General features: G+C 50.7%; 1 protein-coding gene and 2 non-coding genes across 3 annotated transcripts; 1 reads left to right on the top strand and 2 right to left on the bottom strand.

The window, feature by feature from the left end:
* Positions 1–1,810: 1,810 nt before the first annotated feature.
* Positions 1,811–1,883, bottom strand: TRNAV-CAC (transfer RNA valine (anticodon CAC)). The gene has a single exon. It is a non-coding gene; the product is annotated as a tRNA-Val (tRNA).
* Positions 1,884–2,093: 210 nt separating this feature from the next.
* TRNAN-GUU (transfer RNA asparagine (anticodon GUU)) lies at positions 2,094–2,167 on the bottom strand. Its single transcript has one exon. It is a non-coding gene; the product is annotated as a tRNA-Asn (tRNA).
* A 1,530-nt stretch (positions 2,168–3,697) lies between these two features.
* ALOX5AP (arachidonate 5-lipoxygenase activating protein) lies at positions 3,698–11,763 on the top strand. The gene is made up of 5 exons (XM_072356512.1): positions 3,698–3,826; positions 8,229–8,328; positions 9,417–9,487; positions 10,090–10,171; positions 10,933–11,763. The coding sequence occupies exons 1-5, from the start codon at positions 3,757–3,759 to the stop codon at positions 11,093–11,095; spliced, it is 486 nt and encodes a 161-aa protein (XP_072212613.1). The 5' UTR covers positions 3,698–3,756; the 3' UTR covers positions 11,096–11,763.
* The last annotated feature ends 311 nt before the right edge of the window (positions 11,764–12,074 follow it).

Genomic DNA, 12,074 nt, shown 5'->3' with positions numbered 1-12,074 from the left:
ACAGCTTGACTTAACAGTAAATAATCGACGAGCCTTGACGGAGTAATACGATTTTCCTGGGGAGTTTTCCAACCAGTGGTTGTGCAAACCACCGGAGAGCAGCGTCTCATTACCACTAATTGCTTGTTGCAGGGGTTTCCCTAAGCAGCGGGGAATTGCTTCCAGCATAGAGACCATCTGCAGTGCACTGGGCTGCGGCTCCTTGCAGCTGCGACGTGGGAACTCCCTCCAGGACCTGGCAGCCTCAGGGATGGGTGCAGCTGTTCTGGGGTTGGCATGATATGTAACGTACGGGCCTACAGGAAGAGAAGACCCTACTTCGGTGGGATGTAGGAAGTGGAGGCTGTGAAAGAAGATGAGACAGCCCTGATGTAAGGAGTGTGGTGAGGTTAACAGAAAGGGAAGAGGGGATGGGGCACATCTGCTGTGCAGAAGAAAAGACATGATCACCACTGCCAACATCTGTGCAAGCTGACATCTGGAGTCCTTGGTATGCAGCTGCGTGGGGAACGGTGTGGGTACACACACGTGTAGTTCTAGGAGCAAATAAATAGCACCTGAGATGGAAATATGGAACTACGTGTTACTGGGGCAAGTTTTTGCTTCTCTTTTTCCCTCCCCCTTGAAAGCAGATGTTGCTGTGCACTTTGTTGGTTTATTTCCATGAATATTTTACTGCAGCTGATTCAGTGCAAGTAAGAGTTCAGCTGTGCTTAAATGAAAACCCAAACAGAGAAAGAGTTTGGAACTTGGTGGATGCTTCTCGGTTGAGACTAGATTTAAAATGCAGGCTGGATGTTCAGCTTTGTGTCATTAAAACAAACCATGGAGTCTTAGTTTTCTGTCTGATTTTTAGCCTCTGCCCTCCCCCCCACCCAGCCAGGCAGAATACGTGTGGGCGCACTGCTATAGACTCTGAACTGGAGGGCTGGTTACAAATATGATTTTGGTCGTGATGTCTTTAATTGGCTATTGCCATTAATTCTTCACCCAGCATCACTTTTTGGCTTAAACCATTATTTCCCCCCCCACACCCCCTGCCCCCTCGGCAGCGTGTTGATGGAGAGCGGTTGTGCCTTGCCTCTTTCTTTTGCAGAGCTGGTTTACATCAGTGAATCTGCCCTTGAAGTTGGAGCACTTATCTCCTGCGCACAGCTCCTGAGCGTGTGCTCTGCTGCAACGTCCCCCAGGACCCGGCTGTGAGCAGAGGAGCTTACAGTCTAAGTATAGGTGTAAGACACGGGGAAGGTTAACGCTATTAGGCGGCTCAGCATAGCCCTGCCATACCAACATGCGGGCTGGCTCTGCTGTTGTAGCAGAGCAGGATCTGCGAGCAATGCAGAGAGCTGTGACAAGCTGCATTTTCAGACAGAGCATCTGAAACTGCTTTAGCAGGAATCCGCCCCGTTCCCCCTCCTCTGTGTGTAGAACAGTTCTAAATGCTTTATGCTGCCATGGGTGCTCTTGCTGATTGCCCATTGCTCAGTTCCAATTCAACATCGGCCCGTCCTCAGGCTCAGACTAGCAAACACCCTTTGCCACTATGGTGTGTTGGGTGCAAGCAGTGACAACGAGGTGGAATCTCGCACCTTTTGTTATAAAGCCGCCCCACCTCCTCTGCAGCCGTTTCAATTGAGGCTCCTGCAGGCTGTCCTTTCACGTTGAGAGGGGGAAATGTTGTGCCGAGTGAACCAAACCTTAGCAGCAAACCACTCCCACCTGCTTTCACAGCGCCGGTCTTACAGAATGAAGTGGGAAAATGGGCGCTTGCAATAACCGGAGGGAAGGAAGAGGGGGGAAAAAAATATGGTGTTTCCGCCCGGTTTCGAACCGGGGACCTTTCGCGTGTGAGGCGAACGTGATAACCACTACACTACGGAAACTCGCCGTGTACAGAGCGTTCCCGGAGCTCACTTTCAGGGTATCCCCGCCGAGCGGACGCCTTTAGCTGTTCGCTCCTCCGGCCAGATCGTCTCTCCAGAAATGGAGGGATGAACCCGGAGCGCAGCTCCCACCGCCACAACTTCGGAGCAGGCAGCAGCCGGTGGCCACGGGGAGGAAAAGAACCGCAGCAACACGAAAAGTAACGGCCCCGTCCCTGGGTGGGCTCGAACCACCAACCTTTCGGTTAACAGCCGAACGCGCTAACCGATTGCGCCACAGAGACCCGTTGAATGTTGGTCTCCGCGAGGTCCTCCTGCTCGCTGTGCCGCTCGTGTCCCCGGCCGGCTGCAGAGCCCGCCCTGCTTTGCTGGGGTGCTTTAATCTATAACAGTTTGCTTTGGAATCGGAAGAATTCAGGAACATCCATTCCCTCACAATCTCTCTTTTTTTCCCCTATTTTATCTCCGGTGTTTCTGCAGCCTTTTACAGACGGAGAGGGAAACATCAGACAAGCAGAAGAGAATACGGCCTATAGCTGTGCCCGGGGGTGGGATGGCAATGGGTTGGCAGTCGGACTTGATGATCTTAGAGATCTTTTCCAAACTTAAAGGTTCTATGGAGGGTCTTTACAAGCCTATACCTTAAATTAAGTAAGCAGTCAAGCAACCTGTGTCCTGTGACACTTGTATATACATGCTGAATTTAGCTGGGACGCTTCCACCGGAGCCTTTGTGCCAAGAGCTGAACAGAGAGCTGAAAGTGGAGAATCCCACATGATATTTCTGTGTCTGTGCTCACAGTCCTTTCCTGTTCTGTCTGAGAGCATCTCTACAAAACAGATTCTCAGAGAAGGAGATGAATGTGCTGAAGGTCCCACAGCACAACGGGAGAAACTTGCTGGCTTTGCACGTTTCCATGGGCTCCGTGGCTCAGATTTATGTTCCTCGTGCAGCAAGATGAAGGTTTCCAGCAGTGATGCAGCAAGCAAAAGGGATCCAGCAGCGGTGGGGGGAAAACAGCATCGCCCCTGCCTGGGGCTGGGGGCTGCAATGAGTGCAGGCAACCTCCTGCAACTCTGTCGGTCAGTCATAGCAAAAACACTCTCACTAGCACAGCTCTTTCCTCCTTGCATGAAGAAATCAGCTTAGCAAGTCCCGGAGCTGATGTAATTGAATTTCTTTTTGGTGGGGGAAGGAGAAGGAAGGGAATACCAAAGAACAGCCAGAAGGGGAAATGAGGACTGCGTGATGGTCAGCACAGAGCTGCAGGAGGAAGCTCCCGAGTGCTAAGCTGTGCCAGGGGCAGACAGGGATGGATGAGGCTCAGGAAGAGCAGAGCGGCAAAGAAAAGCAGTGAAACTGAGGGAGAAATGGGCTGGGGGGAATGGGATGGGAGGAAAGAGAAGGCATCGGCAGCCATCTGCCATAGGCCTGGATGGCAGTGCTTCTTACAGAGCCACGAGCCTCCTGCATCTCCTGCTCCCCTCTCACCTCTTCCCTGGGATCAAAGCTGGGGCAGGAGGTGCCACAATAACTCTTGTCATCAGTATTGGGCTCAGACCAGGCAAAATGCCATTTGAAAGGCTATGCTTGTAAAGCTGAGCGCTGGCAGCTGCCACCATCTTCCGCAGGGAAGTGTTGTCTCATTTCTCTGGGCTTCACCTGTAACTAAGGGCGTGCAATGAGGGACGCTGTGTGCTGTGGCTGTGCTGTGCTGGCAAGCACCCAAGCATGGGGTGTTGCTGTGCTCTCACAGGGCTGTCGGAAGTGTTTCATGATCTGAGATAACTCAGACCCTCACTTCCTCCTTCTGTGCTCACAGGGCTGAGCTGCTGCCACAGCTGCACTGTCCTCCCCGCTGCCCGCTCACAGAATGGACCAGGAGACCCTGGGGAGTGTTGTCCTGCTCGCCATTGTCACCTTGATCAGCGTCATCCAGAACGGTGAGGCAGAAATCCGTGTACACGGGAGGGGAGAACAACCCAGTGTTTGGCAGATAACTTCTGGCTGTGTGTGCGTGTGCAGGCATCCCTTTGGCTTTAGGAATGCTCTCAGCTCACTGCCTGGCATGCTGTTGTTCCTATGGCTTGTCAGCCCTGCTGTGAGTCAGTCATATGCATGTCAGCTAATGAAAGGGGTGATGTGCTGGAGCTGCTGGGACAACATGCACTTAGATCCGATAGAGGAGACCATGGCTAAAGCCCGTAGTGCTGCTCTTTGGCCAAATCCCGGTGGGCTGCAGAGCAGCAGCAAGGGGCTGGAGCTCAGCCCAGAGCCAGGTGAAGGCAGCAAAATGGCACTGACCATGTGTGTTTGGGTGATATGGGGGCACCTACCTGTGCAGGTCCTGTAGCGTGACTAGTTTGTATTATCTGCAGTCCCAAGAAAGCTGAGCATTTCATTTTCTGCAATGGGGAAGTTCCAATTTTGAGCTTATTATTCATACCTCTACCCTCAGTACTGTTCCTTGGTGCTTTTTAAATAAAACTGCAACCTTCTCTTTTGTGCAAATCTGGTTTTAACTTGATCCACCTCCTTCAACCATACTTAACCATTCTAGCAGAAAATGCCGCTTCGCATCCAGCCAAGGGAGTGGGTTTTGCCCCGGATGCACTGCGGTTGCCCAGGCTCAAGAAGCTTGGTGAGCGACTGACAGAAATAGTTGAAATCCCAGTGAGTGCAGACCTCATGGTTCATGCCTGGAAATGGGCTGCGCTGCTGGGAGGGGAAGTGGTGGGGGCTCAGCCACAACGTGTGAAGATGGGTGAAATCCTGAGGTAGACACTAACTGCTGTGTTATTTGGCGCAGTCCTCTCTTCTGGTAAATGCACAGCATATAGCCTAGCAGCAGAAGGTGTGCTGGGATCAGAGCAAAACATCTTCCTCCTTCTGCACTCCTCTACCTCCTCTCCTGAGTAGCACAGGGAGTGAGGTTGTGGTCAGTCCATAATGCCTGTATCTGCCGCTCCGTCAGGGTCACTCTCTCCAAATGGTGTATGTCCCACAGATGCCATCCTTCCCAATCTAATCCCCCGTAGGCTTCCCACAGGCTGCAACCACTGCTCCAACATGGCTCATGCCACAGGGCCCACCTTTCAGCACCTGCTCCACTGCTGGCTGCTCTCCTCAGTTTGCAGCTCCATCCCAGGGCCTCATCTTGCAGCCCCGCTGCTATCAAACCCTAGGCGTGTAAACCCAATACACACTAAAGCTCAAGCACTTGCCTTCCAGCTTGACACGGTTTCATGGAAGTCCCTCTGTGAAATCACTGACCCCACTGCTGTGGGCCAGCCATGTTGCAGAGGGCTCTGCATGCTGAGCAAGGGTGGCACGCAACCCCAAGCTATGATTTCCAAGCTTGCATCACTTGATTTCCTTCTCCCAAGCTTTCTGTCTGGAAAGATCTCCATGATACACATACTGTACGTTATGCATATGGTATGTCACGGATACAGTAATTAGGGCAGTAGAAATGCTTGTCAGAGCATAATGGTTGTGCTAAACTCTTGCTATGGTTCAGTGAGGCATCTGCTGACTGTCTTTAAGTACTTGGAACCAGTACGATGTAAATTTGGGTTTGTATGTTTGTCTGCACCTGAAGCAGGATTATAAAGCAGTTCTGGTGAATGCTGCTGTTCCCAAGCTGGACACAGGCCGCATTGCTGCCTGTCCATTTGACTTCACCTCACTTGCATTGGGAATCACCACATCCTGCAGAGTGACTGAGCAGCCGGGCACTGCTGAGTCACACACCGGGTTTTGGTGTTATTCTTGCGTCACTGCAATGTTGCAACCAAACAGCCTTTAAGGCAAACTGAGCAGATCAGGACAGAGGAAGTGACGTGAAGCGGATGGAAGGGGCAGCCCTATATGCACACTCAGCTGGAGCATCAGCACACTGTTCAGTTTGTGTGGATTTGAGAAACAACAAGACTTCCCCCCCCTCACACGGCCACACGTGGAGCCAGTTCATAGGAATGGCCCACTGAAAACAGACCTGAAACCAAAAGTGCATTATCTCCATCTGGGTCATCTCCCCAAGGACCTTGCTGCATGCTCCCAAGTGCCAGACCACAGTGGATCAAGGTCATAGCAGCTGAAGAAACCCTGGAACTGTGGGGCATTGCTCCCAGGTGCAGCTGAGCCCACTTAAACTCTTGGCCTCCTCCTCTCCTTTGCACCTCCCTGCTCTGTTTGCTGATCTTTACCAGGCTGTGAAACCACATCCTTGCCTCAAGGTTTGGAGGAAAAGAGTGAGAAATACAACCACAGTGTTGCAAGCTACTTCACACAGTAGTATCTCCTTTCCCCAGTGTCAGCCTAACAGGAGCTCAGTGCTGCTGTGCTGCCCTCCCAAACCCATGGCAAGGGCCACCACTGGATGGGACCTGCCAGCCCTGCTCTGCTCTTTTGCAGAGCTTCAGCTCAAGGGGACAAACCTCCTGGGCTGCCCTCTTTGAGGTGGTTCTTCTTATGCTGGTAGCTTGATGTCTGCAGGTGCTTTTCATCTCTTTCTCTCTGTAACCCACTGTAAGGTAAGTAAAACACCTCTCTCTCCAACACTTCTCAGTGTCCCCAAAACATGATGAAACAAAGCCTGCTCTCACCCACATTGCAGGTGTTCATGATAAACCCATCTTTGTCTTTGCCCTAATGCCCAGTCCTTTGACCAAGGATTCAACAGTTCACATCAGACATGATGAGTGCTTCCAAGGTTCATGCCTGGATTTCCATGTTCAGGTCCTTGCCCAGGAGATCCAGAAACCCCTGGGGCCTACCCAGCCATGACCCTGGAGGCTACGTGCCAGGAGTGTCACCACCTGCTCCTCCAAGCTCTTGTGCTGAGTGGCCATCACCATGTTGGACGCAGCTGGGTTTAACCCAATGGCTCCGGCATCATGGAACTCTCTGCTGCAGCTCACTGGCACCTGGGAAGTGGCAGAACCTACAACAGCAGAGAGCATCATAGAATCATTACAGGTGGAAAAGACCCCTAAGACCATCTAGTCCAACTCTCAGCCCATCCCCACCATGCCCCTCAGTGCCACATCCACACAGTTCTTGAACACCTGCAGGGACAGTGACTCCACCACCTCCTGGGCAGCCTGTTCCACTGCCTCACACTCCTACTGAGAAGAAATTTTTGCCCCAGAGGGAGATGTTTAAATCTTACCCTTGTCTTTCTCCAAAGGCTGTGCCATCTTTTAAGGGATCTCATGTGCATGCCAAAAGGAAAGGATGTGCTACGTATCCCAGTGAGCTCATCCAGTCCAAGGCCTACAGGAAGTGGTTTACCATCACAGAAGCTTTGCACTGGACGAAAGCATCGTGCTGGCCAATCTGGTCCTCCATAGGCAGGTTAACAACTCAAAGGTTGGGTTGGCACATGGGTGAGGACACTGGGAGCTCTTGGTGGCTGAGCTGCTGGATGGTGGCAGTTCTGGGCCTTCAGATTCCAGGGATGAAGCCCTGCAGTTTATCAAGTCATCATATTGCTACAATAACGTATGGGTGTTTTGTGTTTGGTTTTTCTTTTTCTTTTGGGATTTTTTGTTTGTTTCTGATGTGTTGTCTTTGGGACACATCTTGGACTAATATTCCAAACCATAGGGTGACTTGGGTGCACTGAGACTGGGTGCATGATGATACAACGCCTGTAGCTTGTAGGCTGTCAGAGCTCTGCCAGGTGCATTTAGACACATGATTGATGCTCTCTGTTTTAGTGTAATTAGACAAAACATGTTTGTCAGGCATACAATACATTATCTTGCAGCGCTGCGTTTTTGCATCAGCAAACATCCTGACATGACACCATTGCTTAAAAGTAGGAAACAAACCATGATACACAACATCAGTCATCAGGACGAGGTTTGCAATGAACCTTTCTGGGAAATGAATACCACCTGTTGGATGTCCTTGTTTTGGCAGAAGGGTATCACTGAAAGAGCAGAAAGCCTCTTTACTCCCTGCTCTGTCAGAGAGGGAGGATGAGTTTTGGCAGATCTCACCAGCAGGTTTTTCCCCCTGGAGCACAAATACACTGCACTGCGTTGTAAGTCTGCAGCAGGGGGAGATTTAACCAGGCTCAGAGGTGAGAGATGCTGACAGCAATACGTGTGGGGATGTCAGGGTGACACCACGTCATGCCCTTGCATGGAGGGTTGGGTTATGCCATGTTGACAGAGTGAGCGTGCTGGCCACCCTGCACCTCTACACATCTCTACACATCTGCACACCCTGCTGCTGCCCAGGCAGACACAAGGATGCTTGCACTTCTGAAATACCTCCAGATTACATTTCAGATCAAACAGCTTGTGTTGTTTTTTGTTTGTTTGTTTCTTACAGCTTTTTTTGCCAGCAAATTGGAGCATGAGAGTAAACACTGCAATGGCAAAGGAATCCAGCGGCCAGGCTCCTCTGCCTTTGAACGTGTCTACACTGCCAAGTGAGTAGGAAGAGCCAGCGGGGCAAGCCTGGGCTCACCTCCCTGTTCCTTACAGCTTCATCCAAACCCTCAAGGGCTCCAAAGTTGGGCTCCAAGGCTTAGCTCTGCAATCCCATTGCTGTGTGCGCTGTGGCAGAGGTTAGACCTGCAGTTCTCCAGTGCACTTGCTGCTGAGCACAGGACCTGCAAACCTGATGTTCTCTATGTCCTGAATTTGGGATCCAACTCTCCCAAACACACCTGAAACTGGAAGTGTGACATGGGCACAGTCAGTGTCCCACACACACTGCAGCTCCAGGGGGAAGCAATGCTGACTTGAGGGGTGGTAGCAGAGCTCTGAACAAATCTGTCTCCCTGCTCCCCCGCCTCATTCACTGCATCTTGTCTTCAGCATCCCTTCAGAGGGAGAGCAGAGGGGAAAATTAATTCCAACCCAGAAGAGAAAAGAACATAAAATATTTTTTATTACCCGTGAAGTACTGGCAATACACTCAAAAAAGCAGAGAACAGCAAAATGCTGCCCTTCACAGGTGTGTGACCTCAGCGAGAGCACATCTCCCTCTGGAAGTGCATTCCAGGCTGAAGGAAGGAGTCAGAAATGATTCCTGTGCATGTGCAAGGAGACAGGTTAACCTTTCCAGACACTCCTTTTTGCTGTGCAGTTTTCCTTTTGTTGGCTTCACGCAGCTCTCAGCGCTCATTGCTTGATTAATATGACTTAAGCACAAGGATTTCCTAAGCCAACAAAGCGTGCAGCTCTGTTATACATGCTAGAGGAAGCAAATGCACTTCCCAGCTGCTGGGCTCGCTTGCGGTTTCTTTCCTGAGCGGGCAGAACAAAGAGCCCATTCTCTGCATGAGGCAGCAGGTAGGCAAATCCTGGGTGAGGCAGCGATCATGTTGGGGCACGGGGAACACGAGGAGTCGCTTCTCTGGCTGCTGCCCACGCAGCATCCCTGTGCCTGCATGTGGCCGCTGTGGAGCCTGCACAGGCCAAATCCACCCCACAGTTGCTCGTGGGTGAAAGAAGCGAATTTTCTTTCTGTATTCCCTGTATTCTGATTTCTCTCTCATAAATTCCTTCCTAGCCAAAACTGTGGGCACACGTACCCTACGTTTCTTGCCGTGCTTTGGTGCGCTGGGCTTCTCTGCAGCCAAGGTAACACTTGTTTTCACTCCCCCTTCGTGACTTTAACTGAGGGATGGAGAGCACTTTAGTACTTCAGATGATTCCCTTAAAGGAGTTATGGGCAAGGTCCCACAGAATGGAGACATTGAAGGTCAGGCTGGACCAGGCTCTGAGCAACCTGATCTAGCTGTAGGTGTCCCTGTTCATTGCAGGGGCCTTTAAAGGTCCCTCCCAACTCAAATGATTCTATGATTCTTTGGGGCCGGGGAAGGCAGGCAGGTGAAAGTGGTATTGCCACCCACGTGGAGCTGATGGCATACACTGAGCATTTACCTGTTCTTCTCAATGGATCCTTGCAATACAATTGGATAAAGATAGGTCAGGAGCATAGCTGCTGCTTTCCTAGGGCTTGTGTGCTGTTCTTTGTGGAAAGGGGGATTTTCATCACCAGACAGAGGGGTGTGGGGAGATCTGGTACACTCCTTTCTGAGTTTCAGTAGGACCAGGTGCATGTTCTGTGTGACTGGGGGAAGAATTACACTCAAAAAGTCCTTGGAAAAGGGAGAGTGGGGATAATAGATGTGAGGGATCCAAGCTGACATATGTAATGTGTTCTTCTACACTTTGTGCAGCACCTGCCGCCTTTGCTGGCCTGATGTACTTGTTTGTGAGGCAGAAGTACTTTGTGGGCTACTTGGGGGAGAGGACCCAGAGGTAAGGCTTTGCAGAGCCTTTTCATAAAACCAGGGGTGTTTCAGAACCACAGAACAGCTGGGGTGGGATGGCACCTCTGAAGGAGTCCTGTCCTGACTCCTGCTCCAGCAGGGGACACCCACAGCAGGGTGCCCAGAGCAACATCCAGCTGGCTTTGGAGGATCTCCAAGGAGGAGACTCCACAGATTCTGGGCAGCATGTGCCAGTGGTCCATAACCCACACAGAAGTGCTCCTAGTGTTCAGAGGGAACCTCCTGTATGCCAGTTTATGCCCATAATCTCTGGTCCTCAAACTGGGCACCTCTTTTCCTGGCTGAGTAGTCCCAAATCTCTCAGCCCCTCCTTAAAGGAGATGCTCCCATCCCTCACTACCTGCATCAACACGTGCATGTGAGTGTTTGTGCTAGTATTTGCACAACATCCTCCATTCATCTCAATAAAGCTAATTATGCATGTGAGGAACAAAACCATCCCACAGTTGCTGGTGGCTGTAAAGACATACAGGTCCCTCTGAGTAGTTTCACCTTGGTGAAAAAAGACCTGCACTAAGATCAGGAGATGAATCCAGTCCCAAACTGTTCAGAAGATTTCCAATGACATCTAAAAGCTTGCAGTGGGCCAAACACAAGAGAGGGAACTCCCTCCTCTGTGACAACCCCTGGAATGCATCTGTTGATCTTGGCCAGGGCCTGGAGGCTGAGGGCTCCTTAGGTAAGGCGGCCCTGATAACAAACTGCTTTCCTCTCTTCCTGTTTCCCCAGCACACCTGGGTACTTGTTTGGGAAGCGTATCATTTTGTTCCTGTTCCTCATGTCTGTGGCCGGGATACTCAACTACTATCTCATCTACTTCTTTGGAAGTGACTTCGAAATTCACATAAAGACGATAACCAGCGCCATCTCACCGCTGCTCCTCATTCCCTAGCTCCTCACAGTGCCCAGGGGTCAGCCTGCTTCACATATCAATATCCAGAAGCAGCTATAATTCAGCTGTTTAAGAAATAAACCTATAACCCTTTCAAATTGCTGTAAATCTAATGCTCAGTGGGCTTTGTAGCTTGATTTAACCTTGCTTTTTCCTTCAGGAAAAAGATTTATTGTGAGCACTCAGCATGCTCAAGGAACAGTAACAACTTCCAGTTAATTCATCAGAGTTTTTTCATTAAACTGCATCTTGAAAGCCAGTTGCATGACTTTAAGGGACATTTTATGCTTTCATTGTAACTATTTTCCTTAGTGCTCATGATGAAAGCCAGGAGCCTCTGAGCTTCATCCCTGAAGGATGTGAAACCATGACCATGTCCTGAAGCAGGCTTTCACCATCACCCTGCACCCATCTGCCCAAGGAAATGCACAGAGCAGCCTCTTCACCCACACTTTCCCTTGCATTTGTTGGTGATTGAGGGCAGGACAGCAGGCTGGCCCCTGTCTAGTTTTCCTTGATCAATATTCATGTGTGTAATGCACTGATCTCATCCATACCTCGACCTGGCTATCCTCCCAGAACGGGGCCTTACATCAATGAGGATCTGGTAAATTGACAGCAAGATTGGTTTTGTTTTGCTTTGCTTAATAAAACAGCCTGAAAGGATGAAATCCATTTGCTCCCGTCTTCTTCGTGCACCATCAGTGTGATGCAGGTGAGTGGCACAGCCCCACCACCTGTGGGAGCTGCTCTGAGGGACATGTTTCTAACAGCTCTCTCCCTGTTAGCAAGCTCAATTAGCAGCCTTCATCGCTAACAACACGCCCCAGCACGTCCATGCCAAGGAGCAGCCAGATGAGAGAAGAAAGCTGTGATGGGCAGACAGCCCAGCACAACCTTTGTAAGCATTGCTACCATAAGAGTGCTTAAGCTCTTAAACCTATCCGATTACCACATGCAGGATGGGTAAAGCTGCATG

This window comes from Excalfactoria chinensis, chromosome 1 (assembly GCF_039878825.1).
Source record: "Excalfactoria chinensis isolate bCotChi1 chromosome 1, bCotChi1.hap2, whole genome shotgun sequence".
Taxonomy (NCBI): Eukaryota; Metazoa; Chordata; class Aves; order Galliformes; family Phasianidae; genus Excalfactoria; species Excalfactoria chinensis.
This window is presented reverse-complemented; position numbering and strand designations above follow the sequence as displayed.